The following is a 22,612-nucleotide window of genomic DNA, read 5'->3' as shown; positions in this document are numbered from 1 at the left end:
TTTACATTGCTTGGACGGATGCTTGGGGCTCATGTGTATCGGGTCAAAGGTCATGCTGAAAGTGCCTTTTCCATGTAAACTGGTGAAGGCCTGTTGCTAACTGTTAGCTGATGGCAGAGGAATGTGTGGGAAGCTCACTTGAATGTCTCAAAGTCAGAAGGAACGGTCCTGGAGAATCACAACAGGACGGAGGGGAGGCCTGACCTATGAACTCTCTGAACAACATGCAAGTTCTGTTATCCATTGGGGTGACAGTCCATCAATAAAGATAAGCTACTTCCTCTAAACAGGATGAGGGAGAAACTCTGGGTGCACAGCGCTGTGGTCGAAGCTCCTTCCTCAGGATGAGGGAGAAACTGGGTGCACAGCGCTGTGGTCGAAGCTCCTTCCTCAGGATGAGGGAGAAACTCTGGGTGCACAGCGCTGTGGTCGAAGCTCCTTCCTCAGGATGAGGGAGAAACTGGGTGCACAGCGCTGTGGTCGAAGCTCCTTCCTCAGGATGAGGGAGAAACTGGGTACACCCCGTTGTGACTGAAACAATAAGCATGCTCATGCTGCATGGTATAAAGGGAGTGCGCTCTGAGATCAGGGCGCACACTTAAGCATCTAGGCTTGTGCGTCTGTTCATGAACACATTAAAGTGCGACAATACTGTGGGAGATTTTTGTCTCGCTCCTCATTTAAGGTCAGAGCGGAATAAAATAACTGCCGTGACACTGCCGAACTCAAGACAATCCAAGTCTCTAACGTCTTCTAAATCTCGCCTTAAAACTTCTTTTTGATATTTGTTTCTATTTATTCACGCTGTTTTTATTTTTACCCTTACTTATTAGGTCTTATTCTTATTTTTGCCTTGTCTGGTTTTATTTCTTTGTAAAGCAATTTGTAACATTGTTTTAGAAAAGTGCCATATAAATGAAAGTTATTATTATTATTGCGGATGAATATCAGATTAACGATTTCAAAATGGCCAGTTTGTGTTGTGAATATCACAGGCGCCTGCACAAATAGCATGCAGCGGGGATACTAGTATATAGTATCATGTATACGGGCATACAAATAACCAGATTTGTGTGTGCTCCATGTTGTGAGGCCAATTCATATTTGAAGTTTGCTTGCTTTTAATCTTGAACCACGTATCAGCTATACTATGTTCACATTGTTTGGATGGATGCCTGGGGCTCATGTGTAGCAGGTCAAAGGTGGGTCCATAAAGTGCCTTCTCCTGTGTGAACTAGTGAAGGCCTGCGATTGACTGTTGACTAATGGCAGAGGAACATCTGGGAAGTTCATTCGAGGGTCACAAGGCCTGAAGGGACGGTCATGGAGAATTATGAGCTGGAAGATGAGGGTGACGGGAGACCTGACCTATGAACTCTCTGAGCAAGTTCTGATATCTATTAGGATGCCAGTCCAGCAATAAAGAAGAGCTACTTCTTCTGACCAGGATGAGGGAGAAACTCACCATTATGATCAAAGCAATGGGCATGTTTGTGCTGCGTGGTGTAAAGGGGGCGCTCTCCGAGATGAGGGCACGCACTCAAGCATCTGGGTTGGAGTGCGTCGGTTCACTGAACATAGTGTAACGACCATGAATAGACTCGCTAGCCCTTGGCTAACGGGTCGGACCCTTTAGTCGACCGGTTAGCGCAGTCGCCCGTGGTGCGGGAGATCCGGGTTCGCGTCCCAGCTGCGGCGGTCTGCCGGGCTGCCCCCCGAAATTGCTACACTATATTAAAATCGCGTTACAATACTGTAAGAGATTTTGGTCTCCTTCCTCATTTAACGTCAGGGTGGAATTAAATGATTGCCGCGACACGTTTAAACGCCATATCCCGAATATGACCAAAACCGGGATGCTCAAGTCCATGTAAACGCAGTCAATGCGCCGCGTCAGTGACGTATGATAGATAACAGCTGCCAGCAACAAAGTGAAATGTTAAAAAAACACAGCACAACACATAAGAAAAGATGACCAGTGACCAGGGGCTCCTGGGAAGTGAAGTTCATACCCTGCCCCCCCCCCCCACTCTTTCTCTCACACACACACACCACGCCCCCCACCGCAGCCATTAAACCCCACCTTTAATATTTTGGCAGGTCAAATCCACCAGACCATAATCGCACACCTATTGGTCAAAGGCTGAATAACCGGCCCAGCTGAGCAGGTATGCCGATCCAGTTCAAAAGATCAAGTACTGCCATTTCACTCACAAATCACAAGACGAGGAAACAATGGATTAAATCAAGCCAAGGCGGCGTATGACTCGAGACTACGGCAATATTTGTGTTCACTGAAAACCACCCAGCTGCACCGTGGTGCAGTGGTTAGCGCGGTCGCCTCACAGCAGCAAGGTCCTGGGTTCGAGCCCCGCGGTAGTCCAACCTTGGGGGTCGTCCCGGGTCGTCCTCTGTGTGGCGTTTGCATGTACGCCCCGTGTCTGCATGGGTTCCCTCCGAGTGCTCCGGTTTCCTCCTACAGCCCAAAGACATGTAGGTCAGGTGAATCGGCCATACTAAATTGTCCCCTGGTGTGAATGTGTGTGTGTGTGTGGGCCCTGTGATGGCCTGGCAGCCTGTCCACAGTGTCTCCCTGCCTGCCGCCCAGTGATTGCTGGGATAGGCTCAGCATCCCCGCGACCCTGAGAGCAGGATAAGCGGTTGGGATAATGGATGGATGGATGGATGGATGGATGGATGGATGGATGAAAACCGCCCAAGCAGCAGACAGACAGCATACCAGTTATTACTGATAATGTGACTGACGAGGAACAGGCTTACCAAAAATGCCACAGCACAACTGAATGCGGGTTTCAAAATAAGGCTCACTAAGGGAGCTCGGCAACTTCACAAAGAACTGCCAAAGTCAACACATAATGAACCCGACAAACCGACTCCAACGCGATAAAGCAGCTTCACACCACAGTGATGCAATTACACGTTACGCAAACAGCACATCGATCTCATCCGCAAGACGTGCAGCGACACACAGTCACGACAGATGACGCTGCTCAAGGCACAGACACATGGCTGTCACCTTTCTTTCTTGACTTCGTCTTCGCAAACTCTGCGATCAAGTCCTCGAGAAGCAGCCGCGCACTGCTGCAACCGGCGGTAGACGCTTCCAGGCTATCGCCACTGCTAGCAAGCTAGCTCGACAGACTTCGCAGACTTCTCACTGAAACCCCCGAGCTGATAGTGGGTCGGGCAAAAATGAGTGCCACTGTTTGTAACCTTGACTTGGGCTTAAGAAAAACTGATCTCGAGTCTGTGCAATGTAAGCCACCTGCTCTCTACGCCCACCCATGTTGACCATTAGCCGAGCTATGCCGTGTATTGTCGCTTGCTCACCAGTCACCGCCGCTTGTCCAGCCAGCTCACCAATAAATCAATCAATCATGAGACTTCATTTTCTCAGAAAAACCTTTTTTTAAATTATTCTGATTGGATAATTTTGAAGAGCAAGAGAACAGGCCAAGCTTGGTGCCATTTCTGTGGAGCCCGACGGGAGGCCCTTTTGCACTCAGGGGCCCCTGCCCAGACTGCCCATATGGTAGATCCGGCGGCGCTAGTGACGGTGTTCACTGAAACTTCACCGAGGGTAACCCCCCCTGGTTGTCTTAAAACGCTATGATGGATGTCCCACGTTACTTTGAACAGCATAGCAGCTAACAGTGACGCCACCATGTTGAGCGTGTTCGCGGGTTCGTTTCCACGCTCTCCGCTACTTCGAGGCGGCTCGCACGTAACGTTATCAAATGGTGTCCCGACGTTTGGGTTGCAAGCGTGGAGCTCGCGGAAACAAAGTGCGCCAGTGCTCCGGTCTAAACCGCGAGGGGGATGAGATGGAACTGGGAAGAGACTGTGCATACGCGGGGAAATGGCTTTGAAAGACTCTGGACAGGTGTCACTCGAGCAGCTACTTGGGCCAAAGCGGCTTCCCACCCTTAAGTTGCCCAATGGGGCACCATTTAAACACACAGCAAACTGAATCAAAATGACCAAATAATTGCAGTAGAGTACCACTTGTGCCTGGGAGAGGGCATCTGCCAGCAAGTTTCGTTTCGTTTCTTTATTTACACATATGAAAAATTTTAAAATATAAAAAAAGAAACAATCTATAATTGGAGAGAAGATGTGAAGGAGAAATGCCTAAAAAACCCTCCAGGGGCTTGAAAAGTGGCATCCTCCAGGCAGCACACGACAGGAAACAATTACAGCAACGCGGTACGCACAAGTTGTACGTATGCATCGATAATTCCAGACACAGCAAGAGACGAAGACACGGTTCAGCGCAGCACCCGACAACAATGCATCCCATAAACACCCATGTTACAGCAGTACAGTGAATCAGTCATAGTCACAAGACACACACACACACAAACACACATCAAGAACACTCATTCATGATACATGCAAGTATACACAAACACTGTCATTAACAGACTAAGAACGTACACTCATGTGAGATGACTTAGAGTTTTCATAAGACAAGAAAGATAAAGGAGAGAATAAACACACACAAACACATATGTATATATATATATATGTGTGTGTGTGTATATATAGACATATATATGTGTACATATGTGTGTGTGTCTGTGTGTGTGTGTATGTGTATGTATATATATATATATATATATATATATATAAACAAGTGATATTTATAATGGCCTTTAGACTTATATGACAAAGGAAAATATTGGACCCAGCTTATATAGGCAGACCATGTGCAACATACTGGATGTTTAGGAGAAGGGATTTCAGGGCTCTTTTAAACTGCTGTGAAGACAAATTCAAAAGTCCGTATTTTGGACCCTTGGTAGAATATACTAAAATGAGACTGGGACATACGGGAATAGGGGGGGGGGTCGAAGGAGAGAAGAACTACGTATGTGCGGAGTAAGTATGAAATTGATAATTGTATGAAAATATGTCACGAGAACGAGGCTCACTTGATAAACTCTGAGGACACCTAACTGCAGAAACAGAGGCTAACGGCAGTAAACGCTGAAGTCAAATTGTTTATGACCTGCGCTCTTTGCTTGCCTGCCTGAGCGCCACTCAGGTTTGTCTAACCACACTGCATCAATGCATTTGATAGTTTTGAATGGTTTACAGAGTTTTGACCTTCTACTCAATCCCCCTAATTTGTTTTGTCCAAGTCATTTACTGCTGAGAAAACAGCAGGTGGCTCGCAAAGAACATTTCTTGTCTGATAAGACCAAGGCCTTTCTCATGTGAAACGCTGCAAGCCGGCGATATAAACCTCTCTGCTTGGAATAGCTCGGCAGTGAGACACTGACAACCTTGTGTGTATTCTCTCTCCGTGCCACACAAAAAAACAAATAAATATATATATATAAAAAATATATCCACTCATTTGTTGAGCACTTTTATCAACACCATTGACGGTTTCAAAAAAAAGAAGCTATATATATATATGCATTATATAACTTTGTTAAAATAAACACTCAACGGTAGGGAAAGTGCTCAACAAATAAGGAGCAAAATAATCCAGTGAGTCAAGTAAATTCTTCATGACACAGTACAAGCCTGTTCGATACCATAAGCAATCATCAGCTGTCAATCAGCTGACGATTGCTTACTGATGACAGCTGATGATTGCTTATGGTATCGAACAGGCTTGTACTGTCTCATGAAGAATTTACTTGACTCACTGGATTATATATATATATATATATATATATATATATATATATATATATATATATAAATGGGACAGCTCTGCATATGAGCTGTCCCATAACCAGAACAGCTGGTAAGGCACACGAGGACATCCACCTTGACCTGTACATATGATGTTGGTTTATGTGGAAATAAACTAACATGAACCGCTAAGAGTTATCATTTATCCATTGTGCAACTGCTTCATGATACCCATGTTGCTATGTTGTTCAAATACACCTTAAAAGGAGGTTGTGTTACGTGATGTCAGGGGACAGACACGTGCTGTCATGAGATGCATCGCATGGGGAAACCTTCCAGGGGCCTCGAGTCTCGTGTTTCCATTTGCCTGTGTTTCTATAAAGTAATACTTGTGTTGAACGCCGACTCTCGCCGGTAATCTTCACGACTGTATGCAGGAGTTTTTTTTCTAAAGGCTGACTGTCTTTAAACGCCAGGGGGCTAAATCACGTAAGACGTCTTGGCTTTGCTGGAAACTAGAAAGACACTGAGCTCTTCTCTCCTTGGAGAGACGACTGCCTTTGACTTCTGCGTCTGGGTATTCTCTCCAATATATTTGTATACAATATATTTCAAACCTCAACTCGTTCGAGTTGCACAACCCGTACAAGATGGTTGTGAGACCAGCTATGTTGTATGGTTTGGAGACAGCGGCACTGACAAAAAGACAGGAGGCGGAGCTGGAGGTGGCAGAGATGAAGATGCTAAGATTTTCACTGGGAGTGATGAAGAAGGACAGGATTAGGGACGACTATATTAGAGGGACAGCTCAGGCTGGACGGTTTGGAGACAAAGAAAGAGAGGCAAGATTGAGATGGCTTGGACATGTGTGGAGGAGAGACGCTGGGTATATTGGGAGAAGGACGCTGAAGGTGGAAGGTGTATAATATCAAACCTGGGTGGAATGAGTTTGGGGCTGAACAACATGCTGCAGCTAGAGAAGCCTTTGCACTCTGTTTGAGCAGAAAAAAACTTACAAATACAAGATTTAAATATGCTCTTCCTTTTATTATGCAAAGCGAGAACACAACGAGAGCTGACTTGCTTGACAGGAAGTTGCAAAGTGACAATCATAATGACTTCTGTAAAGAGGTCAAAGTCATGAGTAATCATAAAACCCCCCTATTGTGTGATATTGAGGGTGTTTGTGGCCCAGACATAATAGCTGAGGTATGGCGAGAGCGTTATTGTAATTTATTTAGCTGTGTTAAGAGTAATGCAGTCGTAGTGGGTGATGCTGATCTCTCTGTTAACACGGTAGTCAGGTCAGCTGATGACTCAGATGCCATTATGAAGCTACATAATAACAAGACTTGTGGTATGGACTGCGTTACTGCAGAACACCTCAAGTGACGTCTGTACTGCTAGTCCCTGTCCTTAAAGACAAGGCTGGCAAACTAAATAGCATGGACAATTGTAGACCTATTGCCCTTGCCAGTGTTCTGTCTAAAGTGCTGGAAAGAATTCTCCTAACTAGGTTGGGAATGTACATTCTCACGACTGACAATCAGTTTGGATTTAAAAGGAAACACAGTACTGATTTATGCATTTATGCCCTAAAGGAGATGGTGGCCAAATATAGGGGCCAAAGTTCTACTGTATTTCTATGTTTTATTGATGCTTCCAAGGCATTTGACAGGGCTAACCATGAGGAATTATTTATGAAATTGCTGGCTAGTTCCAGATTATATAGCCAGGATTCTTGTCTTCTGGTGTGCTCATCAGACGTTTCAGGTTAAACGGGGCAATGATGTGTGTGGGGTTCGCCAGGGTGGAATTTTGTCTCCTTTTTTGTATATGGACGACCTGTCGAGACAGCCGAATGGGTGTAACACGAGCTGTCTTGTGGGTGGCTCTGTCATTAATCACCTCATGTATGCTGATGATTTAGCTTTAGTTAGCCCATATAGTGCTGGACTTCAGCAGCTACTGAAGGCGTGCTCGCAGTATGGCGAAGAACACGACATTAAATATAACGGCAAAAAAAAAAAAGTAATGTCATGATTGTCAGAACTAGAGAGGACAGGACATCAAATTTTCCTGTGTTTCAGTTATCAGTACATGCGGGGAAATAGAATATGTGGGACACGTCCTCTCTGATGATCTGACGGATGTAAAATCTACGCCCAGGCTGATATGCTGCTCCGGAAGTTCTCTATGCGCTCTGTTGATGTCGAGTGTTCATCGTTTAGAGCTTATGTAACACCTCTGTATACAGTCATCTCTGGTCTTCTCACAGGAAGAGAAGTATGCAGAGGCTCAGAGCAGCTTACAAGGATGCTATGAGGTCGTCGCCTCATGCCCCCGGATGGCACAGCGCCAGTCAGTTGTTTGTGTCCTCAGATGTGCCCACATGTGGTGTACTTGTAAGACGGCTGATGTATAATTGTGTGTGTCGCCTGGATGTGTTGGAGAACAGCATCATAGCGGCTCTAACCAGCCCCACGAAAAGCTGCTACCGGTTCACATCCAGACTTCAAAAGCACCGGCGAGACAGACAGCCTGTATCTGTTATGGACTGACTGTGTTGTACGGTGCGTGTGTGGACGCCTCACATGTTGTGTGTGTGTGTGTGTGTGTGTGTGTGTGTGTGTGTGTGTGTGTGCACGCATACGTGCTCGTGCAGTGTAGGGGTGTCATGTAGGCCTAAATGATTTTTTTAATTTTTATTGTATTGTTGCTTGTATGCTATGGACCGGCTGTGTGTCCGAAATAAAGACTACCATTATTATTATTATCATGGAGCTGCCAGGGAAGAGGAGAAGAGGAGGGCCAAAGAGGAGGTTTATAGATGTGGGGAGGGAGGACATGCAGGTGGCTGGTGTGACAGAGGAAGATGCAGAGGACAGGAAGAGATGGAAACAGATGAGCCGCTGTGGCGACCCCTAATGGGAGCAGCCGAAAGTAGTAGTAGCAGTAGATATTTTAATCCTCAACCCGTCTGTTTTGTGTGTTATTTCATGATCATTGAGTGCTTGCAGGCAATATCTACGACATATATTGTTTTTATTTTTCGCTGGAGAAGCTCTGTTGTTTTAGGTGGTGCAATTATATTATAATACTTTCAGCAATCTTTGCTCATCTTATACCTACGTAATGTACACGCTGTCCCTGTTACGAACCAGTCACCCCACAGGAATCACTAAAGCTTCACCTGATGAGATTTAATCTGAATCAGCAATCAAGTGATCTTCCGGAGAAAAAAAAAATCAGCTTCCATATTCTTTCCCTCACAGTCCTGGAGTTTATTTGCACTTGACACACCACACACCATACAACAAGGAGGTGCGAGAGGACTGAGAGCAAGACGGTGCAACTGTTAAGTATAAAAGGTGAAAGATGTACGAGCCCAGTGCAGAATATTTGGTTCTGGCCAAGTGAACCCGTGACCACGTCATGGCGTCTGAACACAGACTACCGACATTTTGATGGCCTGGTCAGAGTTGTGGGAGCACACAACTTATCAGCATCCGGTCCACCTGCAGGAATCCAGCAGCCTGATGTAATGCGTCTCCATCCCCGTAACAGTAGCAAACAGCAGCCCGTGAGATAAGTGAAGGTCGGGGGGGCAGGACTCTTATAAACGCAAAGCGAAACACAAAGCGGCACACACTGCAGCTCCAACAGCAACAACGCCTCCCCCAAAATGTATTTATCTCGTCTTGTTGTTGGTTTGGGACACGCACTTACAAGGCCAGTATTCAAGGTTGTGGGAAGAACTCCTCCTTCGACATTGCTCTTTATTGTCGGAGGGAAGCCTCCCCTCAACATTCCAGCTTCAAGGGCCATAAACCGGGAGGTGATTTTTTTTTCTTCCCAGAATTATGTTGGACAGAGGTCAAACAGAGAGTACTTTCTGTCAAAATCACACAACGGGGGGCGTCCGGGTAGCGTAGTGGACTATTCCGTTGCCTACCGACACGGGGATCCCGGTTCGATTCCCCGTGTTGCCTCCGGCTTGGTCGGGCGTCCCTACAGACACAAATGGCCGCGTCTGCGGGTGAGAAGCCGAATGTGGGTATGTGTCCTGGCCGCTGCACTAGCGCCTCCTCTGGTCGGTCGGTCGGGGCGCCTGTCCAGGGGGGGGGGGGACTGGGGGGAATAGCGTGATCCTCCCACGTGCTACGTCCCCCTGGCGAAACTCCTCACTGCCAGGTGAAAAGAAGCGGCTGGCGACTCCACATGTATCAGAGGAGGCATGTGGTAGTCTGCAGCCCTCCCGGATCAGCAGAGGGGCTGGAGCAGCGACCGGGACGGCTTGGAAGAGTGGGGTACTTGGCTGGATACAGTTGGGGAGGGGAGGGGGTCCCAAAAAAAAAAAATCACACAATGTCTTTAGTCTCACGTTCATTGTCTCTAGACTCTCGAATGTGATAGTGATATTCCAGGCTGTGAGGCGATAGTGGGTAAAATGTCCGACAGGGATTTGAACCACAGGTTTACCATTTTCCACCCTTGATCCTGGGAGCCATGTGAAAATGTGTAAGATAAAAAAAAAGAAAAGCATCTACCTCACATCGAAAAAGACATGCAATACCCAATTTGAAAATTTCCTTGCCAAAGAGACGTGATCATCTTTGCACAAACTGTGTTTACACTAAATATTGTATGTTTGCGTTTGAGTATTCATACATTCATTCAATCTTATAGTAAGCGGGTGTGAGACATCCCTACGTAAGCCGACCTAAGATTTATAACCATGTTATGGGTTGGCACAGCATATCACAGATCCCCTAACACTGTCTCTCATAGTTCAACCTTCAGGCAGATTTGAGCTTAACCAAGGACGTGTCATCACCAAGAATATATCAGTAAATGCAGAACAAGACTTGTGTAGCCTGAGAATGAAACACAAAACCCTGCTCGGGGCGCCGTAAAAGATGCACCTTCTGTTTTCCTGCACATTTAGTATTGCCAAATGTAAAAACAATAAAAAGATCATTACTCTTGAAAGAGATATTACAGTGTTTTACATGAATTTGTCTCTGTTGTGGCTCACCTGGCAGTGCCACATAAGGCTGAGTCCTTACCGCAGTGGCCTGGGCTCGAATCCGGGCCGGGCCCTTTGCTGTATGTCATCCCCTCTCTCTCCCTCACCTTTCCTGTCTCTCTCTACTATCACTATCACACACACACACACACACACACACACACACACACACACACACACACACACACACACACAAAAACTGAGTTTAAAATTGTATTGCTTTTTTTTTTGTATATTTGGCAATGCTAAATGTGCAAAAACTGAGCAGGAAAAGAGAAAGGGCAACTGTTTACAAATGACACCCCATACCCTTCTTTAACCAAGTTGCTTCTTCTTTTAGATGATTGACCTGGCTAAGAAGACAGACGCACATTTACTGACGAGACACATATTGTGGAAAAAATAAATAATATTTATTAGATATGAAATTCATTAAACATCCTTTCCAACTGTTCCCATAGAATTTCAGTTTTACACCATTAACACAAACAATTACCGTCGAACAGAGTAGACGAGCCCCATGACGTTCACGACCTACTGCTCCGTGGAGCCTTCCACATATACTCCAGGACGTTCATTCACAAATGCTGAGGTGATGATTTGGCTTCTGGGAGATACTGTTTGACAGCATCGATAATCGTGGACACCTCTGCCATGGCTCCTTTACCTGCAAAAGAGAATATTGCTGCCTTCACATTCCTTGTAGGGAGACAACATTTATCCATTAGGGGGCGATATACACAGATCAGCCAAAACATTAAAACCACTGACCGGTAAGTGAATAACATTGTTTATCTTGTTACAATAGCACCCGTCAAGGGGGGGGGGGGTGTTAGGCAGCAAGTGGCAACAGTCAGTTCTTGAAGTTGACGTGTTGGAAGCAGGAAAAACCGACAAGTGTAAGGATCTGAGCGACTCTGACAAGAGCCAAATTGTGATGGGTAGATGACTGGGTCAGAGCATCTCCAAAACAGCAGGTCTTGTGGGGTGTTGCCAGTATGCAATGGTCAGCATCTATCAAAAGTGGTCCAAGGAAGGACAACTGGTGAACTGGTGAGAGGGTCATGGGCGCCCAAGACTCATTGGTGCACGTGGGGAGCAAAGGCTAGCCCGTCTGGTCTAATCCCACAGAAGAGCTACTGTAGCTCAAATTGCTGATAAAGTTAATAATACTGGCTATGACAGACAGGTGTCAAAACACACAGTGTGTTGCAGCTTGCTGCATATGGGGCTGTTTAGCCGCAGACCAGTCAGTGTGCCCATGATGACCCCTGTCCACTGCCAAAAGCGTCTATAATGGTTATGTGAGTGTCAGAACTGGACCATGGAGCAACAGAAGAAGGTCTAATGAACGGCCAGGTGCATGTGCATCATTTACCTGAGGAAGAGATGGTACCAGAATGCTCTATGGGCAGAAGACAAGCCGGCAGAAGCAGTGTGATGCTCTGGGCAAATGTTCTGCTGGGAAACTCTGGGTGCTGGAATTCATGTGGATGTTACTTTGACACAGCTACCTACACATTGCTGCAGACCAGATACAGCCCTTCATGGCAACGGTATTCCCTGATGGCAGTGGCCTCTTTCAGCAGAATAATGTGCCCTATCACACTACAAAAACTGTTCAGGAATGGTTTGAGGAACATGACAAAGAGTTCAAGGTGTTGCCTTGGCCTCCAAATAATTCCCCAGATTTCAATCTGATCAAGCATCTATGGGATGTGCTGGAAGAACAAGCCCGATCCATGGAGGCCCCACCTCACAATTTACGGGAGTTAAAGGACCTGCTGCTAAGGATACCAGAGAACACCTTCAGAGGTCTTGTGGAGTCCATGCCTCAGGGCTGTTTTGGCGGCACAAAGGGGGATCTATACAATATAAGGCAGCTGGTTTTAATGTTTTGGCTTATCTGTGCATGCTGATTCACAAGATGTTGTTGTTCACACATCTGCAAATATGACTAGCTAGATGTTTTGCATTGCTGAATGTCTGGTGTGGCACCAATGTTCCACATAATACAAGACCATGCTGTTTGCCCCAAAACAATGAAATCACTGTGTAAAGATTGACAGGAAAAAATGCACGCCTCTCATTAAATCTCTTGTTCAACTGCTACACTAATATATTCTTTCTACCCTCCCACACAACCACTCACACATTCTGTCACATGAATCACACTTACATCCAAGTGACTTACACTCAGTCCTCCCTGGCTTAAATACTAGGAAGTCCAGTGTAGGGACTTCCCCACGACTTCTAGCAGTTTGGCAGTATTCTGAGATATAATATCCACAAGTTAGTATGTATCAATATGATCCAGGCTATATTGTATACTGCTGGAAAGTCTCTTAAAAATATCCTATTTAGAACTTGAAAGGAGGTAAAGAGCATCCCGTTACTATAATACATGTTATGTATGTAGCCCAACACATGAACCCATAAAAGTATTCACCCCTTGTTCCATAAGGTTAATTGTTTACAGCTGCTTTTCAGCTGCTATTGATATCTTATTCGGACACAGAAAGGAAGGAGTAAGACTGGAACAAGCCAAATGCCCGACTGCTGACATCTTTGGGCAACCTCTGATGACTATTTAAACTAGTTTTCCTCATGCTTGACACACTAAAACAAACTTAGTCATCCTGTAGTGGTCTCGTAGATGCTCCGAGACGGACTGGTTTATTCCAACAGAGATGTGCTGTTCTCTGCATTTTGTGTTTTGCCACATTATTTGCATACCAGTCATAAAATTGCTCAATTTTACTCTTAAAAAACTCTGCTTGGTTTGCCTCCTTTCTTCACTGGCGTACTGAAACCTCAGTGCTATACTTGCAATACTTGATTGGCCAGTTACACATTGATAGAATTTGTCCAAACAAAAAAGTCTCCCGTGCCAACTCAAGATCGGCCTTCATTCAAGTTCGGCGCTACCACGAAATGGAATGATCGAGAAAAGACTGAAAATAGATGTTATCTCACCATTTGCCGGACAGGGCTTTATCACATCCTTAGTTCAACCTACAAATAGGAAGCACATGATTCCTATTTGCAGATTGAATTCCTCCTATGAACTACTACCTTACCAAAATCTTTTTTTCCAGTATGATGCTTTTGTGTGTGTGTTTATCTGTGCATTTTGTTCCTACATGACTTTTGCGTATGTCATACTGTTTGTTTTACAGATTTAGTCTTGACTTTGGGGTCTTGCAAATGGAGCACAGACCTGCTTTTATGTGATGACTGCTATATACCAACTATAACTTGCTATTATGCCTTTAATGTTACACTGTGCGCATTACTACATTACGGAGTGTGTCAGAGGATTTTTATCCTTGGCCTCCTCTGACTTCTGCAAGCTCAGTCCCTTCCTTTTATACACTGGTACATCTGCTGTCATGTACTTGATGTCCTCCCTGTGTGCTTCACTTGTTTCTTCCCGTATCTTGGAATATGCCGGTATTGTGCTGATATTGCCAATACTCGATAACACGCCACCTTGGGCAGTCATGACACCCTTGGTGTAAGGAGGTTGTGTACGCAGGTTTGTAACAGTTGTCTTACAATGTCTTGGTGACAGCCTGTGCTGTCTCCATTCGGTAAACCTCATTAGGGGCATGAGAAAAGATGCACTTTGAATGTGTTGTTGTCAATATTAAAGAACACTATGTTTCGTGGTAACCTTTGTGTTAAAAGTTCCTGCATATCAGTGTTTTCACATCAATTGTTTTTCAGTGTCTTACTACCAGGTTGTACCTTCTTCCATTTGCTGAACTCATTAGTGCATAACTGAGAATAAGTGAAAATATGTTTGTGCCAATATAAAAACACACGACATAGTTAATGCATACGCGTGTATATAAAAACACCACACATGCTTGTCCATATTCTTGTACCATCACTTACAACTTTTAATTTCACCTTATTTTATGTTTTCTGTTTTCCATCCATTCAATGAATTACACTAGTAATAAGCATAGAGGCCAATGTCCTCAGGCATGATGTGTGTGCTGGGGCCAATACTATGGTGTCAATTTGAGCCAAATAGCTCGGGAAAAGAAAGACAACTCTAAACAAGAAATCAAAACCGCAACGAGGAACCGAAAATTTAAATGACAAACAAAAACTGTAAATCAGAAACAAAAGATTTGAAAGCAAGGATGCTTTCATTAAATCAGTTGTCTTGGTTTTATTATGTAATACACTGTATTTCCCGGACTACAAGTTGCATCGGCGTATGAGTCGCACTCAGCAAAAAATGTGTTGTTGGGAGGAATAAATAAATAAATAAATAAATAAATAAATAAATAAATAAATAAATAAGCAAGTCACATCAGTGTATGATTGGCATTAATATGGTGGTACCATGGAAATTGAATGACAGTAGAATGGACATTCCAATTCAAATCAAGATAGTAGGATGGTCAGAGCGGCAGCCATTTTCATTTGAACAGCTACCATTGCAAAGAACTGGGGCTATTCCATCTCCTCATATTTATTTTTACTTCTCATGCAAATGTTAGTCAATTGCATTAAAAAAGTAGCTTAAAAGGTATTTCAATAGCAGGAAAGGTCATCTCTGAGTCAGCTAGTGGACGATACAACTCTGTTTTTAAAGGATAGCTCTTAAATTGATATTGCGGTTAAACTATTAGATACATTTTCAGCAGCCTCTAGTCTCAAACTTAACCTATCCAAATGTGAGTTGCTTCCCATCAAGGCCAGCAGTGATTTAGAAATTTCAGGAATTCCTTTGAAATTTTAAGTTAAATACCTTGGTGTTATCAATGTTAAAGACCAGATTTCAAGAATGAGTGAAAACTTTAATCCACTGATTTCTTCACTAAAGCAGATATTTATGAATTCAAGGAGACTTAACCATAACTGGTGAAGTCCTAGGTCAGGTGAATCGGCCATACTAAATTGTCCCTGGTGTGAATGTGTGTGTGTCTCGGCCCTGTGATGGCCTGGCGGCCTGTCCAGGGTGTTTCCCCGCCTGCTGCCCAATGACTGCTGGGATAAGCTCCAGCATCCCCGCGACCCTGAGGGCAGGATTAGCGGTTTGGCTAATGGATGGATGGATGGATGGTCGAGTCCTGCTCTTCAAAGTTGAGGGCCTATCTAGACTCATTCATGCTAACTCAGCTCTCGATGTCTCAAACGATGTCTACAAAAATTGACAAGACCCTGTGTGATTTTATCCGGAAAAGGAAATCATCTCACTCAAAAAAACATAACGATACAGATGGATTCAATGTTTCAGACTTTCACACGCTAAATTCCACTTTTAAAATGAAGTGGATCAAAAGGTTCTTGACAAATCCAAATTCTTTATGGAACTTTATTTTACCATATGTATTTGAAGCCTTAGGGGGATTTAATTTTTTACTAAGATGTAATTACAATATAGGCTTCCTGTAAAACTCTTTATTTTCATAAAGTTACTCTCATGCTGGTCCTTGGTAGAACCAAGATATATGTTTCAATGCAAATGATTGTTTTTAAAGAAATGGGTTGATGGCATAGTACTTGTACGTCTACTGTTTAACAAGGAGGGCCATATGTTTACTTATAATGGATTCTTATTCTTAGGGAGTTGTTCCTTATCCGATGAGAGGGTCAAAGGACAGGATGTTGTGTTGCTGTTAAGCCCACTGAGGCAAATTTGTAATTTGTGATATTGGGCTATACAAATAAAATTGATTTGATTTGATTTGATTTATCAGAATATAACATTCCTATTCTGTCAAGTATTAAAATTCTGATGTCATCTGCAACCAGAGATATTTGTCCATCAAACTACTCCACCAGAATTATACATAGGGAATTCAGATCCTTTTTTTTTTAGTATAAAAACTAATAAATGTATAAGGGAAATGATCCAGATGTGATCAGTTAGTAAACCTGCTTCAGTATCTGTTTGGGATCATTTGTATATTGGCATAGACTGGAAAAAAAAACAGTTATTTAGAATAAGGTGCTAGAGGTGTCTCTACAAATAGTGCACAGCTGTTATCCAGTTAATTCAGTTTTTGTAAAAGAAAAGGGTAAATGTTTACCCTCGTTGTTCCTTCTGTCACCACACAGGTGAAATGACAACTCATCTTTTTTGGGACTATAAGCGTTAGTCAGACTTTTGGTATCACCTTAGTCTTTTTTTAAACAGAAAATTAGATATTCAAGTCAAACTCAAAACTGAATTTACGTTGGGGTTTTTTTCTGATGAAATGCCTGTCAAGGAAATGTTTGCTATTGATTTCTTTATTAGCAAAATTGCTATTAATTTCTTTATTAGCAAAAATACCGTTGTTGGAATGGTGAACCTGTTCCAAGTTCCATTGTGTTAATAAAGTTTCTAAAAAAAAATAAAAGTGAGCGAGTTACCACAATTTGCGATGTGTAGCCCACGGCAGCAGCTGCGCGGTGCAGTGGCAAACAGATTTCATATTGTTTTTAAAAGGTAATCCTGAAAAATAATCCCCGTTTTTAAAAATCGTATCAGTAATCCGATTACATCTTTTTTCTGTAACTACTGGAATACAGTCGCATTTTTTTGCAGCCTGATTACGTGACACCCGTTACTGTATTTCATTACTCCCCAAGCCTGCGAATCCCATTATTGACCCAAGTAAGGGCTGGGCACAAAGTATTCAGGGATGCTAACCGAGGTTAGTGGCTAGCAGCAGTCTCAATTGTTATTAGTGAATTAAAGAAAAAAACGGCAGAGCTTAGTAACAGTCAGTCAAAAAGTAAGGGTAAAGCTGACCTTTCATTGGTTTAGAGGGGGTGTAAGAATATATTAGACCATACCTTCATCGCCGCACACCAACTTCTTGGAAATGCAGGGGATCTCTGCATAGCCAAACTCTTTGAGGCTGGTGACTTGCTGTGCTGTGATAGGGTGCTGCCACATGGCTGTGTTCATGGCTGGGCAGAAGAGCAAGGGGCGGGTAGTATCCCAGGCTCTTACCACACATGTCTACCGATGACATATTTTCTGAATTAGATTTTGAGCACCGTACAAGAAATGTCATATTGTGTATCATAAAAATCAGTGGGTATTTAAGCGACTTATATTTAGTCTGTTGAGTTTATGGTCTCACCAGCAGATTGTCACAGATGCCACTAGCAATCTTTCCAAGAGTGTTGGCATCTAGCGGGGCAATAACAAGCAGGTCTGCCCATCGCCTCAACTCAATGTGAAGCACTGGGTCAGAGCGCTGTGTCCATTGCTAAAGAAAACATATCATGGAGCATATAAATATGTTCATATTCATGTCCGCCATTTACTTTAATCGTCAGAATGAATAAGATTGTCCATTACATTAGCATATTAAGGCATTTAAAAACTGCAATATTACCTCCCACTCATCCTTATCACTGTAGACCCTCACTCCAACTTCAGTGACATCATAGAAGTGCTTGGCATGTTCTGTGGTTACCACTCTTACATCCACCTAGAATCACAAGGATTTTACTGTTACACATTTATTTTAAAGACCAAAGGTAGTACTTTATTAAAGTGTGTAGATAGCATTGTTCAAATGTTAAAGCAAATTTCAATATTGAAAAACACGTCTCCAAATGGCAGTTCTTTTTCCCCCACCAGTGTTATCAATAATTTGGGTCATGATTAGATATATTTTTCATTATTGTATTTTCATGGGCAAAAAAATAAGAAGATCAAAACAACTGAATATTGAAATGTGAAGCTTATTCCACATTTCGTTTTCAAAACTTTCCTCGCTTTAAGGCTCACAACCATTGACGTGTTTCTTTGAATTTGAAAACTGAAAAGCAATGAAACAATTTCTACATATTTTTCCATCTATATAGTTATGAAAGTGATAATTACAGAAATCCATTATTTGAATTTATATGTAATAACAATAACAACAATAATAATAACTTTATTTATATAGCTCTTTTCTAAAACAACGTTAGAAGGTGCTATACAAAGAAATAAAACCAGACAAGCCAAAAATAAGAATAAGACCAAATAAGTAAGAGTACAAGCTCAATAAATCAGAAATGTATGAAGGAGCAAGACCGTTTAAGGACTTAAAAGTGAGTAATACATTTACAAAATCAATTTGAAATATAACAGGGAGGCCAGTGTAGGGAAGCAAGCACAGGAGTGATATGGTCATGCCTTTTTATCCTGATCATGAGCCGAGCAGCAACGTTTTGTATCAACTGCAGATGGTGGAGCGAGCCCTTGCTGATACCAGAGTAAAGTGCATTACACCAGTCAAGCCGAGAACAGATAAAAGCATGTACAACTTTTTGCAGAACGGCAATTGATAAAAATGACCTTATTTTGGAGATTAGGTAGAGCTGGAGAAAGCAAGACTGAACAACATGTTTGATTTGATTAACAAAACCGAGGTTAGCATTGAATATTACCCCAAAATTCCTACCTTACAGACCACCAAGATTAGTACCAAAATGGCTGATGGAATTTTTGGGACTGAACATAATGACCTCAGACTTATCAGCATTAAATTTGAGAAAATTTGGGCCGTCCGGGTAAAGTAGGTCTATTCCATTGCCTACCAACATGGGGATCGCCGGTTTGAATCCGCGTGTTACCTCCGGCTTGGTCAGGCTTCTCTACAGACACAATCGGCTGTGTCTGCAGGTGGGAAGCCAGATGTGGGTATGTGTCCTGGTTGCTGCACTAGCGTCTCCTCTGGTCGGTCGGGCACCTGTTCAGGGGAGAGGGGGAACTGGGGGGGAATAGCATGATCCTCCCACATGCTATGTCCACCTGGCAAAACTCCTGTCAGGTGAAATTAAGCCGCTGGCGACTCCACATGTGTTGGTCTGCAGCCCTCCCCAGATTGGCAGAGGGGGTGGAGCAGCGGCCGGGATGGCTCTGAAGAGTGGAGTAATTGGCCAGATATAATTGGGGAGAAAATCCATAAATAAATAAATAAATAAAATTTGGAGAACATTTTCGAACAGCCAGGATTTAATGTCAGAGAGGCAATTTCTGTGGGTTTTATTGGCATGTATAACTGAGTGTTGTCAGCATAAAAATGGTAAAACACATGATTTTGCATGACCTGGCCAAGGGGCAGCATGTATATAGAAAAGAGAAGGGAGCCAAGAACTGAGCATTGAGGGACACCACAACTCAACTGAGCCATCGAGGAAGTAGTTACCCAGAACAGAAAAGGTTTTGCTGGTGAGCTAAGAGCATAATAAACTAAGAGTTGAGCCCTTAATGCCAACCCAAGTCTCTCAGTGATGTAAGAGGATGCTGTGATCAATTGTGTCAAAGTCTGCATCTAAGTCTAAATGAACTCAAATTGAGCAGTCACCTCTGTCTGCAGTCAGTTGTAGGTCATTAGTGACCTTAACTAGAGCTGTCTCGGTACTAGGAATGCTCCAAAACCAGATTGGAAACTGTTAAAAACACTATTAGTGTTCATAAAAGTAATTTATTGAGATGAAATTACTCTCCCCAGAACCTTAGATAGAAAAGTCTGTTGATGGCAGCTGACTCTGGGCTCTTAACCATACTTGTCCTTCTCGACCTGAGCACAGCCTTTGATACACATAACATCCTCCTAGAGAGATGAGCTTCCATTGGAATAACTGGCAATCCTGGCTGGCGTGAAATCTCCCGGACAGTGTTTTTTTCCTTTTTGTGTTAGTTTGGATGTATGTGTTCTTGTAGTTCTTGGATGCATTTTTGTCTTTGTGTCGCACTGGTGTGGGCTGGGGGAAACGATGTTTCATTTCATTTCATTTCATGTGCGCAAGTCCAATGGCAGTGTTTCTGATTCTGAAAACTTAACTCCCAACAATTGAGCTCAAATGAACAAAACTCATAAAAAGTTAAGTTTTAAATTAATAACTGACATCCAACCCAACTAACTCAAAAGCTGCTTAAATAATCCCTTGGAGTTGATAAGCAGCACCTGAGTTTAGGCTGAACCACTGTGGCAGGAAAAGCCAACACTAGGTAACGATTAAGATTGATGGGACAGTACATCGCCGGTTCGAATCCCCACGTTACCTCCGGCTTGGTCGGGTGTCCCTACAGACGCAATTGGCCATGTCTGCGGGTGGGAAGCCGGATGTAGGTATGTGTTCTGGTCGCTGCACTAGCGCCTCCTCTGGTTGGTCGGGGCGCCTGTTCAGGGGGGAGGGAAAACTGGGGGGTGGCTATGGGTGGTCCTCCCACACGCTATGTACGCCTGGTGAAACTCCTCACTGTCAGGTGAAAAGAAGCGGCTGGCGACTCCACATGTATCGGAGGAGGCATGTGGTAGTCTGCAGCCCTCTGGGGTAGTGCAACTGGGGAGAAAAAGGGCCGGAAAAAAAGATCGATGGGACAAAAGGTGCGTTCTCACCCACTTTGTCACACAGAGCAGAATTGTTTTCCAAAATAATCTTGTTAATTCAGAAAAACAAGGCAAACATTTTTTCCTCAAGTCAATGCAACATGCATCTGCAATTTCGGGCATTTAAAAAAAATACATATATACATAAGACCAGGGGCGGATCTACAGGGTGGCAAGGGGTGGCAGCTGCCGCCTCTGGGACACAGTCTTGCCACCCCTGTTGCCACCCCATTTATAAATCAGATAATACATTTTTAAAGTATATTTTATGTACATGCATGGTGAAGGTCAATGAGACCCGCACCAAACTCATCTCAAACAGAAGTCGCTGATTTAGAATCCCCTTCCCCCTCACAGGCGCGGATCTACAGGGTGGCAAGGGGTAGCAGCTGCCACCTCTGGGACACAGTCTTGCCACCCCTTTGCCACCCCAGGAAAAAATCTCTAGATCCACCACTGCATAAGACAAACAAAACAAATAAAATTAACAATAAACATACACAACATAATCTCAATAAATAACAAAAATAAATATTACATGTCCAAAAAGGAGTAGGAAGAAGTAAATCACTTACCTGGTCCTACCCCTTTTTCTGTAGTGAATCACCGTATAGGATGTTTATCATGACTAGTCCAGCTAACCCAGTGTCCTTCATACACAACTTAATAATTACCTCATTTTACATCAAGATTTTTTGCTATTGCCTTTTTATACCCTCCTCAGCAAAAGGCTGCATTGTTGATCCTGTTTTTGTTCATTTCCACGCTCCCTCATGGTCGCGTGACTCAGACTGGCTTCAAATTGTTGAATTGATGATGCACAACTGCATCTGCCCGTGAAATCTGCTGCACAAACACCCAATCAAAACAACAACACCGACTCTTGCATGACAACAAAAAAGGTAGAAAAGGGCCCCAAATAATTTCAACTTGGTGATTCAGGTGACTGTAACGCATCTGAAGCTATCACCATTTACATGGCCTATTAAGGGTCCTGGATGTTTACTGATGGTTTGGGCTTCAATGTGTGCTTACTTAACCGGTTACAAAAGTGTTGAATGGACTCTCAAAGGTAGATTGTAAGTATTTATTGTTAAGTGTTCATTGTCATGAGTCTTGCGTGCGTGCGTGCGTGCGTGCGCGTGTGCGTGTGTGTTGTTTTGGGGGGCTATATTGACAAGTCCTCCATCATTAGAACCAAGTATGTTCGTCTTATTCAACTCCCCTTCGTTACTTAGCGGAAAGTGCTGTATTGCATTATTACTTCCCAGTGTTAATAATAATAATAATAATAATAATAATAATAATAATAATAATAGAATAGATAAACACACCTTGGTTAACCTTGGATAACAACTCACCCCGGGTAGTTGAAGAAGTTGGGAGACCAGAAGGGGCAGCTTCAGGGCCGCTACGCTACCCGTCACACCAACAAGGACACGAAATTCGCCAGGTAGGCTCAGCAAGTCTGGTCCGGGAGGAGCTCCGTGACAGCTGTCTTGCATTTTAGGAGCTTTTCAATAACAACAACAACAACAACACCGCCACCGCCGCATCTCCCGCT

General features: G+C 43.5%; 1 protein-coding gene across 4 annotated transcripts in view; it reads right to left on the bottom strand.

Moving 5' to 3' along the window:
- ppcdc (phosphopantothenoylcysteine decarboxylase) overlaps nucleotides 1-22,612 on the bottom strand; it is a 32,638-nt gene that overhangs the window by 9,978 nt on the left and 48 nt on the right. Inside the window, exons 1-7 of one of the 4 annotated variants that reach the window (XR_008810367.1) lie at nucleotides 22,410-22,612; nucleotides 18,055-18,150; nucleotides 17,797-17,925; nucleotides 17,504-17,672; nucleotides 11,196-11,366; nucleotides 10,709-10,830; nucleotides 9,905-9,988 (exon numbers count right to left, since the gene is read on the bottom strand). The exon at nucleotides 22,410-22,612 is cut by the window's right edge and continues 48 nt beyond it. Coding sequence is in view for 1 of the 4 variants with exons in the window: in XM_056281628.1 (XP_056137603.1) it covers nucleotides 11,278-11,366; nucleotides 17,504-17,672; nucleotides 17,797-17,925; nucleotides 18,055-18,150; nucleotides 22,410-22,553 (627 nt within the window). In the remaining 3 variants the exon portion in view is untranslated. Of the gene's footprint in view, nucleotides 1-9,904; nucleotides 9,989-10,708; nucleotides 10,831-11,096; nucleotides 11,367-17,503; nucleotides 17,673-17,796; nucleotides 17,926-18,054; nucleotides 18,151-22,409 lie in introns of those variants that run through there. The other 3 variants (XR_008810369.1, XR_008810368.1, XM_056281628.1) reach the window with 3 other exon arrangements.

The sequence above is a fragment of the Lampris incognitus genome, chromosome 6 (genome assembly GCF_029633865.1).
Source record: "Lampris incognitus isolate fLamInc1 chromosome 6, fLamInc1.hap2, whole genome shotgun sequence".
Taxonomy (NCBI): Eukaryota; Metazoa; Chordata; class Actinopteri; order Lampriformes; family Lampridae; genus Lampris; species Lampris incognitus.
Note: the sequence above shows the minus strand (reverse complement) of the source record. Positions and strands in the feature narration are given on the sequence as shown.